This window comes from Amblyomma mixtum, chromosome 6, assembly GCF_055824585.1.
Source record: "Amblyomma mixtum isolate Tamu chromosome 6, ASM5582458v1, whole genome shotgun sequence".
Lineage (NCBI taxonomy): Eukaryota > Metazoa > Arthropoda > Arachnida > Ixodida > Ixodidae > Amblyomma > Amblyomma mixtum.
Window position 1 is genome coordinate 128315107 of NC_143017.1, and position 25889 is coordinate 128340995.

At 49.3% G+C, this 25889-nt stretch overlaps 1 protein-coding gene across 2 annotated transcripts in view; it reads right to left on the bottom strand.

Annotated features, from left to right (window-relative positions):
* Positions 1 to 439: 439 nt before the first annotated feature.
* The window catches only part of LOC149340358 (4-vinylphenol methyltransferase 2-like), a 32152-nt gene continuing 6702 nt past the window's right edge, over positions 440 to 25889 (bottom strand). Inside the window, exons 1-4 of one of the 2 annotated variants that reach the window (XM_089549134.1) lie at positions 6900 to 6955; positions 5466 to 6057; positions 3628 to 3784; positions 440 to 1212 (exon numbers count right to left, since the gene is read on the bottom strand). In XM_089549134.1, coding sequence (XP_089405260.1) covers positions 1046 to 1212; positions 3628 to 3784; positions 5466 to 6035 — 894 coding nt within the window. In that variant the 5' untranslated portion in view covers positions 6036 to 6057; positions 6900 to 6955 and the 3' untranslated portion in view covers positions 440 to 1045. Of the gene's footprint in view, positions 1213 to 3627; positions 3785 to 5465; positions 6058 to 6899; positions 6956 to 25889 lie in introns of those variants that run through there. The other variant, XM_089549135.1, reaches the window with a different exon arrangement.

A 25889-nucleotide genomic window follows, 5' to 3' on the forward strand; every position in this document is an offset into this window, starting at 1 on the left:
AAGGTGGACGCCAACTATTTAAGCCCCCATTTGCGTTGATTTTTGTTTACAGTGTAGTTTGTTGGCTGAGACACGAAAAAAAAAACGCCTGTGTTGTGCTTGTGTGGAATCTCAAGAAAAGGGTCCGCCGGCTCAAACAGACGATGCGGTGCCTACTTTGTTTTGAGATCCGCAGTTCTGTTGAAGTGCAGAACAGTAGAGACGAAGAAGTGGATGCAGCAGCGAGGCGAAAGACACGAAGAGAAAGAGAATAAATGAACAAGTCCCAAAATTATCCAGATACTCCGCTCCTTGTACGTGAGTGCGTTTGCATCCGCTATGCACCCTGGCCAATCCCCCGCCGTGGGTATGAGCCATTGAGCCTAAGGACATCATCATCATCGTCATCATCACTGAGGAACGGCTACGTGTAGTGTCCGAGTTTTTAAAGCTTACTTAAGGTCCAAATCAGCGATACCTCTTTTGTGCCCTATGAAATAAGAATCTTAGAGGGATAGCCGATAAATCATATATGCGCATAAAAAAAGCAAGAACATTGTAAGCATTCTCTTCATCAGCCTGTGCGGAAACGCTCCCACATTAACTGACGGCGGAGATAGATGAAATAGGCGGTCAGCTGAGATCTTCCGGTAGCATGTCGGCACGTGCTAACCATCACCTCGTGTTCACTCTAACGCGAGTGGTGGCGCTCGCACGAAATTACGTGCAACAGGTCACATATATGTCCAGTTTTTTTCTTTTCGTATAGCAAAAACATTTTAGGCGGAGTTTTTGGAGTGTGAACAAAATTATTCAGTTTAATATCGGATTTTCTTGCCTTCACAGAAACAGCCCACGAGCAGAAAAAAACTGCATGCATTCCAACTGAAAACAAACTGAGATGGTGTGACAGTACGGGCTGACAGTACTCCCTGCCGCAAGCTTTCGTGCCTGCAGCGCGAAAGACGCCCATTGTGTGCGACAACATACAGAAGCCTCTCAGAGTAATGAATCCTTAATATTTTTTTTTTCTCTCAGCCGCTTATATTGTTCAAAGTGATGACGCTTACGGCTTGTAGCCATGAAATACAAATCTTAGCTGCTCTGTAGTTCCCGTGGGACAGAAGTTGGAGCAGTTTTCTTGAAGCAAAAACTTCCTGATGAATTGCGCCAACTCAGGCTTCTCATCTTCTGACAGTAGAGGATATATCGGTGTAAGGAGTAGGAAGAACCCTGAAAAAACAAATACGGTCATCAGTGCAAGATATATAGATGAATCAGCCTCAGCTGTTTTTGTTGTTTTTTTTTTTTCAGGGGAATGTGGTGCAAAGCAGTTGAAGTAGCCCAATTTGCTGATAGAACTTCACACGAAATGTGCAGAATTTTTTTCTTGTGAAAGCTCGCCAAGCATAATTTTAAAAGATCAACATGAAAGCGCCCAAGCCCTTATACGGGCATATACTGCCGAAGAAACTAGCAGCAGTTGTCATGGTGCGAAGGATTTTAGTGCGTTTAATTTTCTGGGCTATTAGGTAATGGCCTGTGGTGTTTAGAGTTTTACAACCGTAACACCGTAGCCGTGGCTTCGGGAGGTGGTGGGCTTGACTCCACTGCCGGCCGGGTATCCACCGGTTTCTTCAAAAAGATACAAGCTTATCCTCACAGCTGGTTCTCGGCTTTCCGGTGTGGATAGCTTGGGAAAAGAGCCTTCAAATCCCGTGACTCCGAGCTTGAACGAGCACCTCTCACGATCGAAAAAGGGGCATAGTAGGCTTTACCGCAGAAGGAGGCTTTTGGCCATGCAAGAATCCGTGATCCGTCGAGAAGTGCGATTGGCCAAAGGCCCTTTTTCCTAGCATTTAACCGCCGAAGGACTGAGCACAAGACCGGGAGAAATCTTGTACCCATTAGAAAACCGGTGGATAACCGGTGGTATTGGGGATCAAACTCACCACCCCCTGAATGAGAGGCGGATGCTCTATTTAGTAGGTCACAGCAACTTCCTCGCATTCTGGAAGTGCTGGATTGATCCCCAGTGCTGCCGGGTACCTACCGGTTTTCTAAGATGTACAAAATTTTTCCCGGCCTGATGCTCGGCTATTCTAGGATGAAATGCTTGGAAAAACCTCATTGGCTAACTTTGCTCCTCGGCGATCAGAAATCCGCCTTGCGCGGTAAAGCCTATTGTGGCTCTTTTCGTGCACGCAGGATGGGTTCATAGATCGAGTTTGCAAGCATTTCACCCCAGACAAGCCCAGCACTAGGCCAGGGAGAACTTGGACCCATTGTTTTGCTAGCCAAAAGCACGCCAAGTAGCAAGAATCCGCTGGGGCTCCGGAAGAAGAGGGCTTGGAATATCTCCCAGGGTCTTCCCCCTTTATCCCCACATTGAACCTAAGAATATCTTGAGAAGGCCTGTCTCAGCCGAAATCCTGTGCGTTATAAATGGTATTCTGTGTTAAATTTGGCCTCAGAGAGCTGTACTATGACTTCTGCCCATTTTGAGGCCGTGTGAGCATGTTTAAAGCGCAAGCGTTAGTACCCCGATGTCGGAAAAAATTGTCCGGCGTCGGCGACCGTTTGAAGCCTCGCAGCCGGAGCGGCCGAAGCATTCATATGGAATGTAGTGCCTGCCAAATAGGTCATGTGGACTTGTGACGTGATCACAACTTGCCCGTCGCAGCCAGTCAGATGAATGACTGGTCGCGAGAGGTTGCTCGGGAAGAGAAAGCTGAGTCTCACAAGCCCTACCGGTGCCTGTGTTTGAAACACCATCTCTTAACCGCTGCACCACTGCGCTAGGAATGGTATGAGGACTCCCAGTGATCTATGGATGTATCGCGTTATATCCTTAAAGCGTAGCTTACAAGTCACCTCCGCTTATTCGGAGAAATTAGATTAGGCTGTTATACTTCGGTAAAAGCGTAATCACAATTCAGAGTGAGTAAAAAGTCGGTCTGCTAACAACCTTGGTCAATGGTCAAATGGCGTTTAAAAAAAAAGAAAAAAAGATTTATGTGATGAAGACGGCTGAATTTGTCAGGTAATTTATCAGCTTGTCTTGAGATAGCTTTGATTCCTTCTTTTTTCATTACTTCAAAGTTGAGAGCATAAGCCATAATATCAAGTGATAACCAAATAATATCAAATAAGCCATAATCTCATCTAGGAATCTGTGGTTTCAAGCAAAGAACTTGGAAAGTTTGTAATTTTCTCTGCCATTTACTTCTTCAGGCTTCATGCTGACACTGCATCAAGCTTTGTGTGAAACCATTATTATCAGCAATCGGCAACGCCACAATCAGACTTCACACTAAAGTAGGCGCTTTTCCACAGATGAAATTCGTTTGGTTCGGCTTATGGGGATTTAGCATTACAAAGCGACTCAGACTATAGGGGATGCCATAGTGAATGGCTGTGGATAATTTCGACCACATAGGGTTCTTTAACGTGCACTGACATCGCACAGTACACGGGCCTCTAACATTTCGCCGCCATCGAAATGCGACCGTCGCGGCCGGGACGGAACCCGCGTCTTTCGGGTCAGCAGTCGAACACTATAACCACTGAGCCACCACGGCGGCTGGAGAGAGACGTGAAGCAAAATATACAAACCGCTCTAAGTAGCTGAATCAATCGCATACTCACGCACAGCGTCGTCGATGCTCGTACTTTTGATCTTGATACGCACGAGCTCACACGACAGTGACACAAGTCCAGTAGTGCTGATCAGGTCAGCGAGGCGCTTTCGGCAGCTGATTGGGCCTTTCGACTCAGAGAAGACTGGCATGAAACACCTCAGAATCTGCAAGACGCCAGGGACGGGAAGCGAACACATCAGGAAACTTGAATGAAAACAATAATGCGAGCTAAGCTGCTTCAAGCTTGCTGGAAATAATTTTTATTAATCATTAATCATCTTTAAACGGAAGAAGATATGTATAGCCGCGGTCGAGAGTTGACGCAGACCGATATTTACGAAGAGCTAGTTTACGAATACCGAGCACTTAATTTCTTCGCTGTCCCCTTACAAAATTTTTTTTACACAGTCTACCGACTGTCCACAGATTTGTGTGTAGAGGTTATAGACTCTCTATAGGCAAATTCTAGAAAAAAGTCCACAGGCGATACAAATGCTATAGACAGTCTATAGATCACCTATAGATTTATGGCCATACACTTTTAGTTGACTTTTGTCTATATACAGTCTATAGACTATGAATGGACAGAAATATCTATCGGAAGGCAATAGAGTATAATAAGCCTATAGACTATCTATGTACCATTTTTATATGGGTCGTTGCATCCAGCTTGGAATAGATATACGGAAATTAACTTTGAGCGTGCTAATTATACATTGTATTACTGAATATGGAGAAATTCGCCCTAGGTGCCGTGAAAATAATTTTCTTCGCCATATTCGCGTTTCATAAGTTCGCACGTCGGGTGTTTAATTCCGTGAGTGTTCTAAATCTATTCGTTTTTTTTCCTCTTCAACAGCAAGAATGTTACAGCTTCTGCCTATTTAAAATTAATGTCTTCCTTTTATTTTGGTCCTATTAGTCACAACAATTCGATTTGTACTGATTCTTTGTGTTTCGAATGGCTTGTTTTAACTTGACAATGAAATACATGATTCAGAAGTTTGATAGTTATGACATGAGCACTCACGGACGTGCCGTTTGTAGTGTTTGCACTTTTGTAGCGACTTTTTTATATTATGTGTATGGGTGGTATGACTGAATTTTGTTCATGTAGACGCACACAAAAATTCTTGCATTTAGGCGCAGCGCAAATTCAGTTGCGTTCTGCCATGGAATACGTCCTTCGGTCTTATATTCTTTCGTGCTTTCCTAGAAAGATGGAAGAAACAGCACACGTTATACGAAAATGATAGCAACAAATTTCAGTTGTAATTAGTGATCACTGCCAACATCTATGAGAAGCTTTTCTACCATTTGTATGTGTTAATACTTGTACATCAGTTTTAGGCCCTTCGAATATATGTAAAAAATCCGATATCTATATTCATGCCATTTGATAGGCTCCTAAAAAAACTTAAAACAGTATTCTGCTTCGCGACCTCAGTCATTAAAGTGATAAAATTAAATCCACTTTTTAATATCGCAAACCAATGGAACTGAGGAAAGAGACTTCAGGGTTCCGCTATGCGTATTAAGCCATCACCGTAGTACTATCCCATTTCAAGCCTTCTATTTATAATTAATTTATTGCTATTGTTGGTATTGTTGGTATTTACATGTATTGGTATTCACGACTCTATTTTCTGCCAAAATTACCAAAATGCTACTGCCCTTAGGTTAGCTGCTGAGACCCAGCTTATACCACTTAAGAACGCAGATGTAAAGCTCACCGGATCATACTATTTCTCAGCATGTTAGGCCTGTCTGAAATGGTAATATGTCGTGTATCATACCTTTCAAATTCAGCCAAAAATAACGTAATAATTACGAGCCTTTACTTACGTCCCTGTACTTTGCCCACGAGTCAGAATCCAGCAGCGCCTGGTACAACTGGGCCGGCCCTGGGTACGGATTGAATATGACCAGACACTCGCCGCCAGGGGTCAGGAGACGATCAATGTTCCTCAAAGCTGCGCATTTGTCCTCTATCCAGTGAAGTGCGAGAAAGGAGTAGACACGCTGGAAGCGGCCTTCCTTCGCTATGAACTCTGTCACTTCGTCGTCGACAGCAATGTCCAGCAACCGGTGATCGACTTTCGGATGGGCGTGTACCCTCTTCGCATAATCGATCATGGCCTTCGAGTTGTCGGTCGCTACAAGCCTCTTCAGCGCTGGAGGGCACTGGGGCAGGAGGTGATTGCGCGAGAAGTTGCCCGGCCCGCAGCCAACGTCCAAGTACTGATGCTCGCTCGCGTCGCTTCCTTTGGAACAGGTAAAAAACGATGCCTGCCAAGATTTGAGCAACTCGGCTGTGGCCAGTCGGTCAGGAGCTCTCAGCTCGTCGTACACTTTTGGCATTTCGTCCTGGACGAACGGCGACAGGGAGCCAGCAGATTGTAAGTTAGAGGTCATGGCGTTCTAAAGCTGTCTTTTCCTGCGTCAAGGACAAGCAAAAGGCACAACTACTGTCACGAACAACCCGGAGAGTAAACTTAAATCAAGGTCAAGAACACTGAATGAAAGTGGAAATTGTAAGGCACGACATGCTTCACGTTACCACCGCTTTATAAAGAACGACTTTTTGCTCTAGCTCTTCAGAAAGTGGATTACAAGCGAGATCTATATTCGACGGCTTTCAGCCACTCTTTGAAATCTTTTTTGCTGTTTTGAAGGCTGTGACTTCTTATGAACCCGACAAACATAAGTGTTTGTCGCTTGTTCGAAAATACACGCAGTCGGAACAGCCCAAGCCTGGTACAGTGTACTTGGTCAACTCTGTCAAGGGTTAGGGAGGACGTCGGTTTTTACACCTGGCGGCAAGGGCAATTGTTGGTGTATTATTAGTTGTGTTCGTAAGAGGTGCGCATTATACCTGTTACTCTGTCTTTAAGGATCAAGCATAATTTCTTTACATATCGTAGGTTTGCTGTTACATATCGTAGGTTTGCTGCAGTGAAGGGCTGAAGAAAGACAAAATCGTTTCGCGTGCCGGTAAGACAAGCACCGATCGCAAATAATTCAACATGGCTGGAGTTTTCTGAAATGCAAAATGTCTAGCTGTTTGGACAGTCGAACATGGAGATCGATCTTCGCACAGATGGGTAAAAAGATTTGATGGCACGTTATTTTTAAAGGTTTAATATTTAAACAGCGGCAACTTCGGAAAAGACAACTCGAAAAGAACCGAATGCGCCTCAAAGCTTTACAGCTGTACGTCAGTCGACTCCGCGGAAACCCCTTTTTGAGAATATTAGAAAAATGATCTACTCTACTCACATTCAGGCGAGAAAAGCTGTGTGTGCCATTTCGCTCGTCAGTGGCAATGAGGCGCGAAAACAGCCGTGCCACAAATTGAACCCCCCCCCCCCCCCCCCCCTCCTCCCGAAGTTTTATTGACCAATCACAGCAGCGAATGGTACCAGTTAACGCCCTTTTTATTATAGTTGTAGGTTCATTCATCGCTGACAACTCGACCCGTCATGCGAAACAAACCTGGCTACGATGTCATTTTTACGGCCTCACCAAAATTCTTTCGGCTGCTTTTATCGCGCACTCCGCAATCTTTACTATCTGTTATCTTTACAGCGGCAAGCCAGAGGGCGCGTCGTTGTTCGAGTTCGCAAGGTACCACGTACGTCCTTCTCAGCATAGTCACTAGTCAGTACGTCTTGGAAGGCGTCTCTTCATTGTTTGATGGCTGGGAGACATCATATGAACAAAAGAACGAGACGCGTACATGGAATCAGCCTCATGTCTTGTTCGACTGTCCTTACGAAGTATTCGGTTGATACGGAAACTATAGTCCAGACCAATATAACTCATTTTCAGCCCTGTATATTGGGTTTTTGTAGCTTGAACTACACTGGCCGAGGTTGTGCAGTTTCGCGTGGCTCCTAAAGAGCCGTGCTGCGCATGCGCGAGGAGCAAGTGACGTCACTACGCACAGCTGGCGTGCCTCGCCGCGCGCGCTCACCTTCCTTTCCTGAAAATGATAGGAGTGTAAAACATTAACGCCAACGCCAATGAACAGAATGAACGCCGACGGCCCATGGCTTCAGCGCCGCGTTTCTGGCAAAACCTTGTCAATGCCTGCAGCCCACATCTCTCTCTCATCACCCCATGCACGATTCAGGCGTCCACTGACCCAGGAAGCCATTATGCACACTTCATCTCCTTAAAATGAAGCCATTATGCACACTTCCTCTCCTTAAAATGATCGGAGTGTAAAACGTTGTCAATGCCAACGCCAATGAACACAACGAACGCCGACGGATAAGCGATGCCCGCACTGTGGGGAGACCTGTGATATCTTCCACATGGTGTGGGCATGTACTCAAAATCCCCACCTCCCCCCTTCCCCTACCCCTCTCCGAGAGGCATGGGAGACTGCCCTCCCCTACTGCTCCTCGCTTGAGTCCCAAAGGGCTCTGGTGAAACGGGCGAGAGACGGGGCCTCGTCATGCGGTGTCCCGGACTAGGGACGCCGACCATGTAGCGGGGCCACTCTGTGGCTCCCAAACTCTATTTCACCAAATAAAAGTTTCCACCACCACCACCACGGCCTATGGCTTCAGCGCCGCTTTTCTGGCACAACGTTGTCAATGCCAACGCATGCAGCGCACACCTGTCACTACCGCCACTTAGCTTAAAGCACGGTTGAGGTGTCCGTTGTTCCAAGAGGGCAGTTATGCGCCTTCCCTCCGGTTCAGGTGTCCGCCAAGATGTAGACTCCTCGCCCTCACCTCACGCTACGTATATCCTGGCATAGCAGAGCTAAGCCACTGCCAATTTTTATTGCGAAAGCAATACTACGCTAGGTTTTCAGCCTTCAGCGTGGCGCGGCGGTAGTTACGGTTGACCTTCCAAGGCTGATTGTTGGGTAGCCGCACAGCGTTGGCGTTAGATATAGGTCGAAGGTTGCCCAGGTCTGTCTGCGGCTTCCCTGGCTTTGGAATGGGGGTCACAATAACCGATTTCCGGCTCTCTGGTACGACGCGGTCGAGCTATATTTTGTTAAGGGTGCTAAGGGGATGGGAGGAGACCAGCGCGACTCATGTTCCTCTATACCTCATACGAAATGGAGTCTGGACCAGTCACTGCCTTCGAATTGCCCCATCTACTGCTGCAAGCAACTCAGGCATAAGAAAAGGCTGCGCGATTCCCGCGGCGCCGGCTGTTGATGGCAGCTTATCAACATGGGCTGGTATGCCTGCCAAGTAAAGACCTGTGGCTTTTGGAGGCAATACATCATACTTTGGGCAAAACTTCCTTTCTGATGCTTTGGCGAAATCTTCCAGTGACTAGTTAGCTGCGAAGCATGCTACGGCCACTGCGTCGGGACGGCATCCACCATGTTCCATTGCAAGGAACGTTCGCCAGACAGAAGTATTCGACGACTTTGTAGAGAATTGCTCAAATTACATAGGATATTGCCATCGTGATAGATCGCGCTGATATATGCGAGCCTTAGCATTGATAACTCATTCTTGTGTGTGCCTGTGCAGAAGTATGGTCTTGTGAATCTTGCAGCGTGTCACGTACGATACTGGTAGAAATGAAATGTCAGTCGATTTCTTCGATGCTCGTAAATGCAGGCCAAGCTTCCCCACGCTGAAAAATGAGAATTTCCCAACACATTTATTAAAACAAAGTCAGTGTTAGGTCTCAGAGATTCAGCAGTAGTGCTTTATTATCACACATAGCGTTGTATGGTCCTAAGCGTGCAGAACACAGGACACGTAACACATAGTGCCCATACCGAAAGGAGTTGCATTTTTCTTCCTCTATGCCTATGCGCACTGCATTTACTTCTTTATAACAGATAGGATAACCTAACAGACATACAATTTGAAATTTCAATGCCCATACCGCTGGGTAGGGAAGCGATTGAATAATTTCGAATAAGTAAATTCATCTTTCTTTCTAACTACCATCATCTCACATTCTAACCTCATGTGTGGTTGCACCGCAGCGAAGTGTGTTTTATTGCGAAAGCAATACTACTCCCAAGAACGGCTTTTAGCGTAGCGGTGGCCGGTAGCCACGTTTGACCTTTAGATGACCTATGACGTCATACCAGGGTGGCAGATGGGCTATCAAGTCGAGTCGTCGCGCAACGGCTGCCGGTAGCCACGCGTGACCTTTAGAATGACCTCCGACGTCATACCATGCCTAGTGACGTCATAAGGTGACGTCATACCAGGGTCAGAGATGGGCTACCAAGTAGAGTCGTCGCGCAGCAGCGGCCGGTAGCCACGCGTGACCTTTAGACGCGGCACGCCGCGTTCCTTCCGTTAGAGGCGCTGCGCTCGCTTTCGCAACCTACCAGGATTAACCAAAGCTAAGCCCTCGCCAATTTTTTTTTTTCACCATCTTGTGTGATGAGTTGTATTGTTTTGTTTTTTTTTGCTTGTAAGTTTTGAATAATAATCAGTTGCGAGTCAGCACCTTTGTTGTGTGTCTTTCTTTAGCATGTTCCATCTTCCCGCGCTGCTTAACAATGAATCTTCCTATGTTGTAGGAACATCCTCTCTGCGTCATATTTCAACCATGAAAGGTATTTTTCTATACCTATAATTTTTTTTAATATAGTGAACTGCCAGGATTGCTGTGTTCACTGGATCATAAGTCACCCTAATAAAATTCCTCCACCTAGCGTTCATCTTACTTTTATGCGAAGCATACTACTTTAGCTACCACTTCAGCCTTTCACCGTGCTTATGCGCCTCCAAATCACGTGATACATGACGTCACACCACGTGACACGATGACGTCACGACAGTGGAGAAACGGGGGCCCACCTCGCGCCGTCGCTGTGGTTGTGCGCCTCCAAATCACGTGACACGATGATGCCACACCACGTGACACGATGACGTCACGGCAGTGGAGAAACGGGGGCCCACCTCGCGCCGTCGCTGTGGTTGTGCGCCTCCAAATTACGCGACACGATGATGCTTCGCATTCTCCAGGCTTAACCAAGTTAAGCCTCAGCCATTTTTATCTTTAACTCACAGGAGGTGACTGAAATGGCCAGATTCCTGCAGTGGATGAGTATATCCATACTGCTACTTTTTTCACAGCGAAAATGTGCTCTGGAATCTCAGTGAATCAACAAGGGCAGACCTTCAGGAACAAACACATGAAGGAAACAAGGGAGCAATTCCGTATGTGGACACCACCTCGCTGTTTTCGAAAAAGGGGTAATGCTCCATAGTTAAATAACTATTTTACGCTCCGCAAGGGCTTGCCTAATAATGTGCAGACTAGTGACGGTTACCATCACGCAGTCTGTTTGGCAAGCAGCACCGTTACAAGTTTTTAAAATTTCTTGAGATATATGCTGTTTCGTTATCCCGTGGCACGGGAGGTGTTCTGCAAAAGGCGGGCATTAAATATCAGCGATACAGCAAAACTAAAGGATTAATGGTCACCTTTTGGACTGCACTCAGAAGCTGCTCAGAGCTGTTGACATGAAAGTTTTCACATGCGTTAGAGATCAAAATTCGGGCACTCCTGTGCCAGCTTTACCGCTGATTTCGATTGGCTGAAGAGCATACCCACCTTGCTACAACAGTGTGCACTGTGTGAAGTATCTCTGCAGCGACCTTTTGGTGGTTTTAATGGGTTTCTCTGTATATTGTCACGACCAGAGGAGCCGTGAAGGTAGACGTCGGGGAGAACCCAAGACCGGGAGCCTTCTTTTTAATTATCGAGCCAGCTTCCACGACACAGAACAGCACAGCGCGCCACGAGAGCCCACCGCCGCTTCGTCGTCGTCTTCGACTCAGCGCGGAGGCCGCGCGGCGCGTTAGGCGCGTGGCATTATTCCCCCCCGCGAAAGCAAACATCGTCTCGATGTGGAATGGGATATGTACAGTGAGGGGAGGACTGGGGGTGAGGTGAACTATACAGTGCGCGCTAGATGACATGCAGGGGAGTCAAGTTCACACGTGGGGTAAGGGGAAAAGGTACGAAACAGCGTGAACACAGCGCTCAGTCACGCGAAAAGTACGGCTTTAAGCGCACTACATGCACGATTTCAGGCCGTTGACGCTCAGGGCCGACGACCACAGTTCCATGGGGGACAACTTCGTAGTTGACGCTGTTCAGGCGGCGCAGGACCTTGTACGGGCCAAAATACCTGTTTAAAAGCTTTTCGCACAATCCCTTGCGGCGCACTGGTGTCCACACCCACACGTGGTCGCCCGGCTCGTAGTGCACGTCCCTGTGCCGAAGGTTATAGTGTCGGGCATCGGCGCATTGCTGGTCCTTGATGTGCAAGCGGGCCAGCTGACGGGCCTGCTCTGCTTGCTCCACGAAGTGGCCAGCTTCAGGGGGAAGCTCTGCGTCGCCGTACGGCAGCATGGCGTCTAGCATCATGCGGACCTCTCTGCCATACACGAGACGGAACGGGGTGAACTGGGTGGTTTCCTGCGTCGCGGTATTATATGCGAAGGTGACGTACGGCAAGACCTCATCCCAGGTTTTGTGTTCAACGTCGACGTACATCGAGATCATGTCCGCCAATGTTTTGTTGAGCCGTTCCGTTAGACCATTTGTTTGGGGATGATACGCTGTTGTTGGTCGATGAGCAGTATGGCTAAGCGCTAAGATGTCACGTAGGACTCGGGCTGTAAACGCCTTGCCTAGGTCAGTAATGATGGCCGATGGGGCGCCGTGTCTAAGCACGATGTCGTGCATAAAGAAGTGGGCAACTTCGGCGGCAGTACCTCGCGCAAGGGCCTTCGTTTCAGCGTAGCGGGTCAAGTAGTCTGTGGCGACTACGATCCACTTGTGGCCGGAAGACGAGAGAGGAAATGGCCCCAGAAGGTCCATGCCGACTTTGTCGAATGGTATTTGTGGCGGCTCGATGCACTGAAGCAGCCCAGGAGGCTTGAGCGCGGGTTTTTTTCGCCGCTGGCATTGCCGGCATGTCCGGACATAATGCTTGACACTTGAAGTTAGGTTGGGCCAGTAATAGTTCTGCCGGATTCGGGATAAGGTGCGGGTAACTCCAAGGTGGCCGGAAGTCGGTTCATCATGGCAGGCAAGGAGGACTTCATCCCGCAGATCAGACGGTATGACGAGCAGGTAAGTTGTCGGACTTGAAGTAGAGTTCTTTTTATAAAGCACCCCTCTCCGCAGGCAGAACGACGATAGTCCACGAGCTAGGTTTCGTGGTATTTCAGGGCACCCACCTTCGAGATGTTCGATGAGCAGACGGAGCTCGGCGTCGGCACGCTGTCTGGAAACGAGCTCAGATGTGCTGACCGCTCCAAGGAAGCTATCATCGTCGGTGGTGTCTTGCGGAGGAGGTTCGACGGGAGCACGTGACAAGGTATCAGCGTCGGTGTGTTTCCGGCCTGACTTGTAGGTGACGGTGAAATCGAATTCCTGCAGGCGTAATGCCCAACGTGCTAGGCGGCCGCAAGGGTCCTTTAAATTTTTCAGCCAGCACAGCGAGTGGTGGTCGGTGACGATACGAAACGGTCTGCCATAGAGGTATGGGCGGAACTTGGCGGCGGCCCAGACTACCGCTAAACATTCTTTTTCCGTGGTAGAGTAGTTCAACTCAGCACGCGACAGTGCGCGGCTGGCGTAGGCAATTACTTTGTCGACACCGTTTTGCCGCTGAACTAGAACGGCGCCAAGACCGACGTTGCTCGCATCCGTGTGCACCTCCGTGTCGGCATGTTCGTCGAAATGTGCCAGGATGGGCGGTGATTGGAGAAGGCGTCGTAACTCGTCGAAGGCAGTCTGTTGTTCGGCAATTGCCCCAGGAAAATGACGTGTCATCACGGGTTAGGAGCGTCAGAGGGCTGGCGAGCTGGGCGAAGTTTCTAATGAAGCGGCGATAATAGGAGCACAGGCCCAGAAAACGTCGGACAGCTTTTTTGTGGGAGGGGACCGGAAAGGCAGCAACGGCAGCAAGCTTCTCTGGGTCAGCGCGGATTCCGTCAGCACTAATGACGTGCCCGAGGAACTTCAATTCGGTGAACCCAAAGTGGCATTTTTCTGGTTTGAGGGAGAGGTTGGCGGATCGAACGGCTTTGAGGACAGTCCAGAGGCGGTGCAGATGTTCCGTGAACGTTGCGGAAAAAATGATGACATCGTCAAGATAAACAAGACAGGTCTGCCACTTCAAACCGGTGAGAACGGTGTCCATCATTCTTTGGAACGTGGCAGGAGCACAGCAGAGCCCGAATGGGAGGACGCGAAATTCATACAGCCCGTCCGGTGTAATGAAGGCGGTTTTCTCACGGTCCCTCTCATCAACTTCTATCTGCCAATAACCACTTCTGAGGTCGACCGAAGAGAAGTACTTGGCTTGACGAAGTCGGTCGAGGGAGTCGTCGATACGCGGGAGCGGGTACACGTCTTTCTTGGTCACACTGTTCAGCTTCCTGTAGTCGACGCAGAACCGTAGTGTCCCGTCTTTCTTTTTCACGAGGACGACAGGAGACGACCACGGACTGCTTGACGGTTGGATGACGCCGTCTGTGAGCATCTCTTCGACCTGTGTTTGAATAGCATCTCGCTCACGAGGGGACACACGATAGGGCTGCTGATGGATGGGTCGGGCTCCTTCATGCGTGATAATGCGGTGTTTAACTATCGACGTTTGGCGCACTTTGGACGACGACGTGAAACACGCACCAAACTCCCGCAAGAGGTCCTGGAGTTGCCTCTTTTCAGTGGGTGGAAGGCCAGGATTTATGTCTACGCTGGTGACCGCTTCGGCGTCAGCTTCAGGTGTGTCCTCCGCACAAGCAAAACATTCGGCCACTTCCTGAACATGGTCGACGTAAGTGATGGCTGTGCCACGGAACAGATGTCGATGTTCATTGCAGAAGTTGGTGACAAGGACCTCTGTACAACCGTCATGAAAGGATCCAAGGCCCCGTGCCACCGCAACCCCCTTAGTGAGTACGAGGGAGACATTAGGCTCGACAACCCGGAGTCCCCTATGTGGCTCGTCGCAGGTAACTCTCGCGAGAATGCTGGCACGTGGTGGCACCGTAACGTTATCGTCGGCGACTCGCAGGGCGGACCGAGAACCCTGGTGCGCACGTTCTTCTGTGGCCATTGCGGTAGAAAACGTCACCAAGCGGTTCGGGAGGTCTATGATCGCACCGTGCTCGCGAAGAAAGTCGATGCCAAGGATGACATCACGAGAACATTCGCGGAGAACGAGAAAAGTGGCAACGAATGTGCAGCCTCGAACCGTAACCCGGGCCGCACACATGCCGAGTGGTGCGACAAGATGTCCGCCTGCCGTGCGTATGTCGGGGCCGTCCCAGGGTGTCGTCACTTTTTTCAGGGCCGTCGCAAGCCGTCCGCTAAGGATAGAGTAATCTGCGCCCGTATCAACCAACGCGCTGACCTCCTTTGTGTCGACGAGAACAGGGATATCCAAGGAGACCCTGCCTTCAGTACGGCCCGTCGATGGCTGTTGTGGAGGATTCAGTCGGTGCGGCGGCGGAACCTGGTCGGCGACTGGGGTTGCGCTGTCGGAGCGATTCAAGCGGCGCGTTGGGGGAAACTTCGGCGATGCGGCGTTCGGCGTCGGGGCGATTGGGTCGGTGCGGCGGCGGAAGCGGGTCGGCGACTGGGGTTGCGGCATCGCGGCGATACGAAAGGCGCGTCGGGGAAAACTGTGCAGCGATGCGGCGTGCGACGTCGGAGCGATTCAGTTGCTGCGGCGGTGGAAGCTTTGCGTCGGAACGGCGTTCGGCGGCCTCGCCTCCAAAGGCCGCCGGAGCTAGTTTTCCCGACGAGGGCTCGAGGAATCACGTTGTCCTGAGGCGAAACGGGACCCAGAGGGCGAAGACCGGCGTGGAGAGGGCGATCGCGACTCGCGGCGCGGAGGAGATGGTGAACTACGCTGGCGGGTGACATACTCGGCGATGTCTTGAGGGCGCTCTCCAGGGCGTGGACGGGGGCTGTCGACAGAAAAACCGCGTAGTCCCATTTCGCGATAGGGGCACCGCCGGTAGAGATGGCCGGCCTCACCACAGTGGTAGCAGAGCGGGCGTTGATCCGGAGTGCGCCAGAGGTCAGTCTTCCGCGGTGCCTGGCGCCGATCCGCCCAGTAAGGAGTCGGCTGGGCAGAGTGCACCGCGACCAATGGTGCGCTGTAAGGCGAAGGCCCAGGAGATGGGGCCGCGCGGCGCACGACGTCCGCGTACGTGACTGGCTGGACAGGAGTCGGGTACGACGCGGGATCGTATGGGGTCGGTTGCGGCGCCGGCACAGCTGCAGCGTCTTGTGCCCTGAGTGCCTGTCGGACTTCCTCGCGGATGACGCTGGTGACGGAATCGACGCGAGGGGCAAAGGTGGCTTGAAGGTGCTGCAGCTCCTCGCGGACCACGGAACGGATGAGTTCGCGAAGAGAGTCCGGATTCGTCCTGGGATCATGGTCCAACCGGTCCAACGTTGATAGAGTCGACGTCTTGCGCAGTTGCCGGTCGTATTGATGGGATCTTTGCTGCAGCAATTTCTCCATGTGCACGGCGTCGGCCAGGAACTCCGCGACGGTGTTGGGCGGGTTCCGCACGAGGCCGGAAAAGAGCTGGTCTTTTACGCCGCGCATCAGGTGCCGCAACTTTTTTTCTTCAGGCATGGCCGGATCGGCGCGATGGCAAAGACGCTTCACATCCTCGACGTACATGGCAACACCCTCATTGGGGAGCTGAATTCGAGAGGACAGTGCACGCTCTGCGCTCTCCCGGCGGTCGCTGTTGGCGTACGTACTCAGGAGCTGACGTCGAAAGTCCGGCCACGTAGAGAAAGTAGTCTCATGGTTTTCGAACCACGTTCGTGCAGAGTCTTCAAGGCTGAAGTAAACGTTACGCAGCTTTGTAGCGTCGTCCCAGCAGTTAAAGGTCGCGACCCGTTCGTAGTGAGCCAACCAGTCTTCGGCATCTTCAAACAGGTCGCCGTGAAAGGGCTTAGGCGTGCGTGGAGTCTGAAGGGTGAGATAGGTGGGGCTGGCTGCAGGGACAGTCGTAGGCAGTGCGGGCAGTGGCGTCGCCATGAGTGGAGTGGTAGTTGAAGGCGCGCTGACAATAGGAAGGGCCTCGGGGGACAGGCCGCGGATCCTCCGGCTGGCACGATGGACAGGGGTGGTCACAAGAGGCGGACGCGTCGAGTCGTCCTCAGGAGTAGGGAGCATCGGCCGCACCTCCACCAGTGTCACGACCAGAGGAGCCGTGAAGGTAGACGTCGGGGAGAACCCAAGACCGGGAGCCTTCTTTTTAATTATCGAGCCAGCTTCCACGACACAGAACAGCACAGCGCGCCACGAGAGCCCACCGCCGCTTCGTCGTCGTCTTCGACTCAGCGCGGAGGCCGCGCGGCGCGTTAGGCGCGTGGCAATATATAACATACTTGCTCTCACTATTCTGCTGGCGACAAGATATAAACTACGTTGGTGCGTTCACGTGTGTGCGTGCTCCTTCACTTTGGTATGTCTTGCTTTCGATGCTCATGTGCTGTGGGGTTCAAAAATGGGGAGATAAATAGGTTCTCCCCCGTTTAACCGCGGCTGACACAGTTCAAAACCGCGCGGACCCCACACCGTGGTCGGGAGCGCTACCGAGCGCTCGCCGACCACGGCGGGCCTTCCTCTGCGGGAACAAAGGAACGACACACTGGCTGACACAAACAAGGCATTTATTGCTATAACAACAATAACGCCAGCTAGCAACAAAATACACTGAGGAATCCAGGACGTCCGACTCACCAGCACGGTTACGAGCGAACGTTCGCCCACGGTAGGGGCAGGGGGAAAAACTCCGAGGCCGGACGGGACGAGCTGAGGGGAACATGTTTCCACACGAGGTCGCCCTCCGGCGAAGAGCGGAGGCGCGCGTGAACGTCCACGCGCTTCCCCGATGCCGAGCAGAAGAGAGCCGTCCCTTCCCCGCACGCGCGCAGCAAAACGCCGTCCGTGGGGCTTTAGTGTCGCTGCGACGCGAGAGCCCTCCCCTGTTAGTTAAAGTAACCCAACTGAGAAGAGTGCGTTGCGGGAAAGCGAACCACAGGGAGGCGAGTGCATCCCCACAGTGCAAAAGAAAGTCAAATACTTTCTGCGCGGTGTGAAAAATCTCACTTGAAACTTGTGCAGAGTAAGCGACGTGATGGAGTAAAAGATTATTACCATTATGAGTTCGTTACCTGCATAAATAAAAGGAGCGCACAGCAGCGATGTATTCTTCATGCAATCATTTTGGCTACGTAGACGTCCGCCCTGCGCGGTTCCTTTTGTTTTTCTTGGAGCCCTTGTGTACTGAAGCAAGAGGCAAAGATTCACAGCGACCATTAAACAGTTGCTAATCACCCGCTTCCAGTGGCCTCCAGCTGGCTCATAGCTTGCTCGATATTTTTTGGCATTCAATATCGAGCAAGAAATGAGCCAGCTGGACGCGGGTGTGTAGCGACTGCTTAATATTCCCCCGCGAAGCCCTCGAACTTACAAGAGTAAGAAGGAGACGGACCCAAGACAATGCTGCATTAAATATAGCGTACTATCGGTTACCGGGGCAATGTCGGCGGATGGTGGGACAGAGGTCTTAAAGTGATTGGTTCTTACTTGGGCTGGCATTGGCACATGATATCGGGCCACTTACCAAACAATTAAAATTCACTCTCCGTTGTGTATAGGCTCCTGCTCGGCTTGCCTATGTAAGGCCGACGACACGCCGAGCTCGTTTCGCCCCTTTGGGATAATTTTAAAGCTACAGCCGTGCCTAGATAATCATGCGTTAAACAAAGCGTGCAGGATAGTAGGTCATTTCAACTACTTGGGAGCTGCAGAATGTAGAAAACAGGAAGCGTTCTGCTACGAACTGTGGCGTAAGCTAAGCTTTTACTCGCAACCAGCTTCTGCATCTTGCAGAAAATTTATCTCCCTTTGCGTCATCCCTTCCCTGCAGTTTCTTATTATATTACTTTATGCTTGACATAAATTCGTTTTGTAATCGTCACTCTCCTTGTCGCTTCAAATCAGCAAATAAACTCTCGCGAAAGTAGCGTGTAGCATAGGACCTTAGTATTTCTTATCAACCTATATTTAAATAAATATATATTTAAATAAATATTTTCTTTAAATTTCATAGCACAATTAGAAAAAAAAAAGAGGCAGAGGGAGTGCTAATGGCGATATATATGGCATGCTTGCAGACATGAAGTCCTGGTCAAAGATAAATTTACTCCTTATTTAGGAGGCCTACAGTGAAAAATTCCAAATAATGTCATATCTGGGACTATAGGACACAAAAAGCATTAATAATTAAGTCGACAATTCAATATATATTTCCTGAGACGCTCGTGCCAAGCTGAGATGCTGCCCATACTGGGGCAATGAAAGCTGTTTGCGTGGCAGTTTACCTTCGATACAAATATATGGGTGTTCCGTATTTACATATATCTGGGTTGTAAAGATTTCTCCTGCGGAAACTACTGGTGTCCCAAGCACAGACCACAGGGTAGCTTATCATAGTCTGCGTTTTCCGATAAATAATTTAACATCAGAACATGCCTGGATTGCCTCGAATCGGCGATAAACTGGTGTCGTCAGCGAACAGAATTTTCGTCGAGGCGAGGGATGGAGGAAGGAAAAAGCGGAATAGACGCGTTGAGAGGCTGCGCCATCTGGCGAACTGCGAGGCAAGCAATGTGCCTGCTTGAAGCTGTGCCTCGGCGGTGGGGGAATACGGAGTCACTAATAAGATCCTCCGTAGCCTGGATGGTGCGTCAATCACAGCCATTACCAAATACTTCAATGAGTGCTGGAACAACTGTTCTATATCCCAGCCTCCTGGAAACATAAGGTCATATGCATTCCTAAAGCTGGCCAGAAACTAGATCTTCAAAATCTTAGACCTATCTCGCTAATTCCTGCTTAGGCAAGGTCCCAGAGCACGTAGTTCTCAACAGACTCAACGCTTATGCCGAGAGGGAAAAACTCTTTCCTAGTAACCAAATTGGCTTCAGGCCTGCCCTCTCGACTCATGGCATACTCTGGATGGTTCAAAAAGATGTCTTTTCCCAGACACTAAGGGAGAAACGACTGCCTATCATCTTCAGCTTAGACCTATGCAAGGCTTTCGACAGCTTATCCCATGAATCGATTCTTAAGGGTCTCTCCGAGATGAACGTAGGGGCCAGGACATATAATTACGTCAGAAACTTAGTAACAGAACAGCCTGAATTAAATTTGGGGTGCTCTAAGGATCGGTGATTCAAACGGATACCAACGGCATGCCACTAGGGGCAGTCCTCTCCCCCTTCCTCTTTAACCTAGCCATGAGATCCCTCCCGAAGCTCCTGCGCAAAACCCCACAAGTCAAACACACGCTGTGTGCCAATGATATTACTATTTGGACCAATACCGGTACCAAACAAGAGGTAGAAAAGGCACTACTGAAGGCTGCAGACACCGTCAGCTTATATGCCACCGGCGTCGGGCTCAAGTGCTCCCCAATAAAGTCCAAAGTGCTTGCAGTGGAGATCAGATCATACGCTGGATGCGATCACTGCAAAAACCTTAATGCGAGGAAACCCTTGAACATCAAACTGCTAGAAAGCAATATCGCCGAAGTGGATAGCCTCAAGATCTTTGGCCTCACCTTCCCCAAAGATGGGGGAGGTCAAGATGCCCTAAATGTCATTCGGGCCACTAGGACTGCTCAGAATAGTAGCTAATAAACATAGGGGGATGAAGGAACAAGATCCTGCCGCATAGTGCAAGCCTTCATGATCAGCCGCATTACAAACTCTCTACCCTACTGCAACCTGAAGGAAAGAGAGGTAGAATCGGTTAATGCGGCCATTCGAACGGTCTGCAAAGAGGTTCTAGGGCTTCCCAGATACACCAAGACCGAAAAGCTACTCGAACTAGACATATACAGCACACTTGAAGGGCTGATAAAGGCGCATAAGGAAGCACAAATATTGAGGCTCTCAGCCTCTACTGCTGGCCTATGGTACTATACAGGCTAGGGATGGAGTCGGTGTACGACTGTAGCCGCAGGGAGATGCTGCCGATCACAATTAGACAGCACGTTAAAACCCTACCCCTCCCCAAAAACATGGCAGTGGAAAGGCATGTAGCTAGGAGAGCGAACCGTGCTCAAAGAATCGAAGACCGATACAGTAGCGGCCCAGCTGCAGTTTATGAGGACGCGGCCCAAGCAAAGGCAATAACCATGGTGAAAGCGACAGAAGACCAGCCCAGGTTCTTTGCTGTAGCGACAGTAACTTCAGCAACAGAGGCCGAAGAAGTAGCCATTGCCTTAGCTCTCAGGGACGACAGCGTAGGCACAATAATTAGCGGCTCTAAGATTGCGATCCAAAATTATAACAAAGGCCTGATTTGCTCTGCAGCCGCAGGACTAATCAAACACAGCCGAAGAATGAGCCGCGTAGAAATTATTTGGGTCCCTGCACACGAGGGAAATGCGGGGAACGAGAAGGCGAACCGATATGGCCGAGCTCTAGCAAACCGGGAGGGATCGGGGAGGGTCCCGGAGTCTCACATCAACGAAACTTTTACTTACCGAGAAATGACCAATCAGCTCCGTGAGGCGCGGAAACTTTACCCTGCGCTTCAACCGGACCTAACCAGACAACAGGCCAGAAACCTACGTAGAGCCCAAACTGGGACAGTCATGACCCCCATTATTCTGTCTAAAATTACCACACAACCCATCGATCCCAACTGCTTACATTAGGTAACAGAGCAACAGACGAACACACCCTATGGGACTGTAAGGAAAATCCACCTCCAAAAGACCTTCTCTACCGGCTCCCTCCCGGACAAAAACACGCAAGCCAAGCTTGTGGACTGGGTGGGAAAGGTCGCCCTCCGTTAGGGGGCCATTCATCCTGCCCAATTGATCTTATAGGTCAATAAAGTTTCTCCAATTCAGTCCGAAGCTGGGGCAGGTCTCGCAGTACCCCAGATGGCGCAGCCTGCCAAATCAGCTGCTCTGCTCGCCTCGACGAAAATAGTGCGCGCAGACGACTGCAGTTATTCGCCGATTCAGGACAATCCAGGCAAGTCCCAATGTTAAATTACTTATTAAAAAAAAAACAGAGACTGTCAAAAGCTACCTTGTGGTCTGTAGTTTGCGCAGGAGAATTTTTACAACACGGACAGATAAATACGGAAACCCTGTATATATACACGTGCCTAAACAGAAATAAGTCTGGAGGATTGCCGCTTGTTCTGAGAGCGCCTTCCAACACAATATGCATACTACGGTTCAGAAGCAACGAAAAGTAAACTACATCCTAACGGAACGCTTCAGGAACGGCAGCACGTGGAATGCAATGCTGTGAAATCGTTGAAAGAAATGTCACTTCTTATTTTGTGCTGTTTACGGCAGTAAACAGCTGCTAACAGTAAACAGTAAACACGGCAGTAGCGTGTGCTGCTAATATTGAATAACTTTATTCTTTTGGTTATGTGACATTGTATGTTCACTCCTGCTTGGGCCAAGCAGTGGCCTGCAGTATTATGAAATAAATAAATAAATAAATAAATAAATAAATAAATAAATAAATAAATAAATAAATAAATAAATAAATAAATAAATAAATAAATAAATAAATAAATAAATAAATAAATAAATCCCTTTATGCTTATGCGGTTTTGGATGAGACCTGCAGGCCCAGGTTTGATTGCCAGCGTAAGGGCCTGAAGTAACAGCAGTGTCGTATAAAACGCGTTTACGTTCCCGATGTTTCGCTAGTTGCTACTGCATGCCAGTTTAGCTTGTATTTCGTGTCAGGTTGGGCCGTCTGATCATCCGGTTGTGTAAACATAGTAATTTTCCGGAAACGAACAAATATTGATATAATCACTGTAAATCACTGTAGATATTGCGACATTTTTCAGAAGTATAGATTTAACTAATAATAGTTAGCAAGTAAGCAAATACAGAGGTGACGGGTTAGTATGGAGTTATAGCAGAAAATTTTTTTCTCGCAGTGAACTAAACCTGCTGCACAGCCGCCGCGGTGGCTCAGTGGCTATGGTGCTCGGCTGCTGACCCGAAAGACGCGGGTTCGATCCCGGCCGCGGCGGCCGAATTTCGATGGAGGCGAAATTCCAGAGGCCCGTGTAATGTGCGATATCAGTGCACGCTCAAGGACCCCAGGTGGTCGAAATTTCCGGAGCCCTCCACTACGGCGTCTCATAGCCCGAGTCGCTTTGGGACGTTCAACCCCATAAACTAACCATATAACGTGCTAACATGCCTTGCAAGCGTCCTGTTCCTACACTAGAAAATTCGTAGTATTCACGTGGGGCTGAGTACAGCGTATTCAGGGATGGAAAAGTGCACCGGCGAGCAATAAAAGAGATAAGAACAAATGCGAGTTGATGGCGATCTGGCAGCCGAAGTAAATATTACAGAGGAAAAGGAATGCACGGAAGTTAACCAGCAGTGTGCTCCCGTTGGCTACCCTGCGTGGGGGAAAGGGAGGAGGTGATGTAAAAGGAAGAGAAGGAATGGGGTGAGGAGCAAAGACACCAGGTAGGAGTGCTTTGTACATGGTCTGTTCTGAAAGCAGTAGGACTCATTTTTTTAAACAAAATTTATTCAAGAGAATAGTACAAACGATTACAATTTTTCATGGTAGCACCCTTCCGCACCTACACGCTGTTGCCAATGAGTTTTACAGTTTTCGTACGCCTCCAGGAACGCCTGGACCGGAATGCTGTTTAGCTCCCTCGTCACGGCCTGTTGAACCACCTCTACCGGTCCGTGATGTTTCCCCTTGAGCGTCGATTTTATTCTCGGGAATAGAAAAAAGTCTGGCGGGGCCATGTCGAGACTGTAGGGGGGCTGAGGCAGCGCTGCCGCCTTGTGCTGGGCAAAAAACCGGGGTCCTCATTCACATGATGAAGAAGATCCTACCGGTTTGCCTTTTCCTCCTCTGACAACACTCCCGGCATCAACTTCGCGCACGCTTTCCTCATGGATAAGTTTTATTTCACGATCTCAAAAACTTGGGTTTGAGGAATGCTCAAGTCATCAGCAATCATTCTGATACTCATTCTACGATCACTGTTAAGTAAATGTTTCACACGCTACACATTTTCGTTGGTCTCGCTGGTCGAAGGGCGTCTGGAGCGGTCGTCTTCCTCCACTCTTTCCTTACCTTCTCGGAACAGCTTGTGCCACTCAAAAAACACCTGATCTACCCATGGAAGCGTCACCGTAGGCCTCCTTAATCATGTTGTGAGTCTCTTTGCCCGTTTTACCAAGATTTACTCAAAATTTCATCGCGTATCGCTGATCCAGTAAACGCTCGATGATTCTGCGTGACGAGACGTTTCAACAGGGGTTCACAGTACAAGCGACCTCCTCTCATCAACGGCCGAGAGCCGACTGCCGATTTTCCCCAGCATTCCCAATATCCTCTTTCAACGATCCTGCACGCGCAGACCACCTTTCGTCCACCCGTTCGCCCAGGAAAAAACCAGTCCTACTACTTTCAGAACAGACCCTGTATGTCTTGTGGGCTGCCGATCGCTGTGGTCGCGATCTGATATCTTACCGCCAGAGGGCGAGGATCGAGGCGGTCTAAAGCCCAGCCCAGCCTTTGTATTTCGGCGCCAGGCACAGGTCGTTCTCAGGAGAAACGCAATTACCCTCGCCGCTGTGGCTAGACAAAATTTGGCTACATCGTGCCAAAATCCGTGCGCTTTCGAAAAGCATGCAGGCCAAACAAGCCCTCCAGTGCACGTAACTATAGTGAGATACAACTTAATTCTGCAGTGAAGCTGCTCCTCCCACATTCAGCCTCCGCGCACAGAATTACTCCACGACAAAAAAGTAGTCCGATGCTTAAACGTTTCTTGTTACGTAAACAAGAAGCTTATCACAAAAAAAATTATGACCTCTAGAATTTGACTCATGGATTGCATGATATAGTCAAACATTAAAAAGCTGATTTCGTTTACAGTTGCGATTGGCCAGTGGAGTAATACAGGATGCCACGGATCGCGGCCCAGTGTGTTAAAAACTGCTGTTTTTTTTTTTTTTTAAGTTGTACCCTACTATAATCGAAATGCCCAAATTTTGTCTAGCCACAGCCACAAGGGTAATTGCGTTTTCGAAATTCTAAAAACTATATAGCTACTCCTAACGGCCGGCTATGAATCTCTAATTGCACTTAGGAGCCTATCTGTAATATTTAAAAGTTAACTATTAGCATTTATTTAATCACGTTTACAAGTTAATATGATCCACCTGCTTTTTGACGTGCACCAACACTGGTATCACGATTCCGCAAAAAGCTTCTCTTTAACTTAAAAACCCTATTTTTAAAAATTAGTGACTAGCTTTCTGAAACAATCGTAATAAAACTGCCCGAAGAAGCCAGGACGACAAGAGGAGGCACGAACAGGAACACACTAGGCCAACTTCGTGCTTTCCTGAAACACCTGCTATATTCTTCTTAGGATTGCTCGGCTCCGCAGCGGGCGCAGATCACAGAATGTGACCAGCTGATTTACAATTAACACTTTTATGTCCAAACTAGGAAGGAATCAAAGAAAAAATCATTACCTCTACATTGTGCTAGCCATGCAATGTCCACTTGCAGAATCCAATATCAAACATTTGTCAGCAGCATTAAAATGTGAGAAATCGGCATGTCGCCAATTAATAACTGGCATTTGATGCATTTTAAGCGGGTAGTTCCGAGTTGCATGGAAGATTAAATAGAAGGCTTTGAACCAAGAGGCAAGCCCCGAGGCAGGAGACAATTTTTTATCGAACAAATGTCTTCTTTTTTTCTCCGCAACGTGTGTCAAAAAATTTGCTGGTCATTTAGCTCCGGTTAAACTTAGTGTGTACGCGACAGCTTCAGACACATGGTTACTCGTGGCAAAGCTCTTTATTCAGCAGAAAGTGTTTTCTTTGTTATACATAGCTTGCACCGACGTCACATCCGGTGGCCGTCGGCTGCTAGTCGGCCATGCTGCCGAACCACCGCCAGACCGCCTCTAGCTTACCGCTGCCTATGGTAGCTCGCATCGTGTTGGTTCTCGTCCACCCGTAGATTCAGTATGGTTTTGTGTCCCACCCTTGGCTGCTCCAACCGTAGCGACAGGTCCAGGTGAAACGAGAAGCCGATTAACACGAACTTCACCTCCATACGTCAGATAATCGTAGGCATGCAAGTGCGAACGCTCCATGACTCAGTGCGAATCTGCGCGAGCTGTGGCGGGCTCGCATTAAGCGCGAC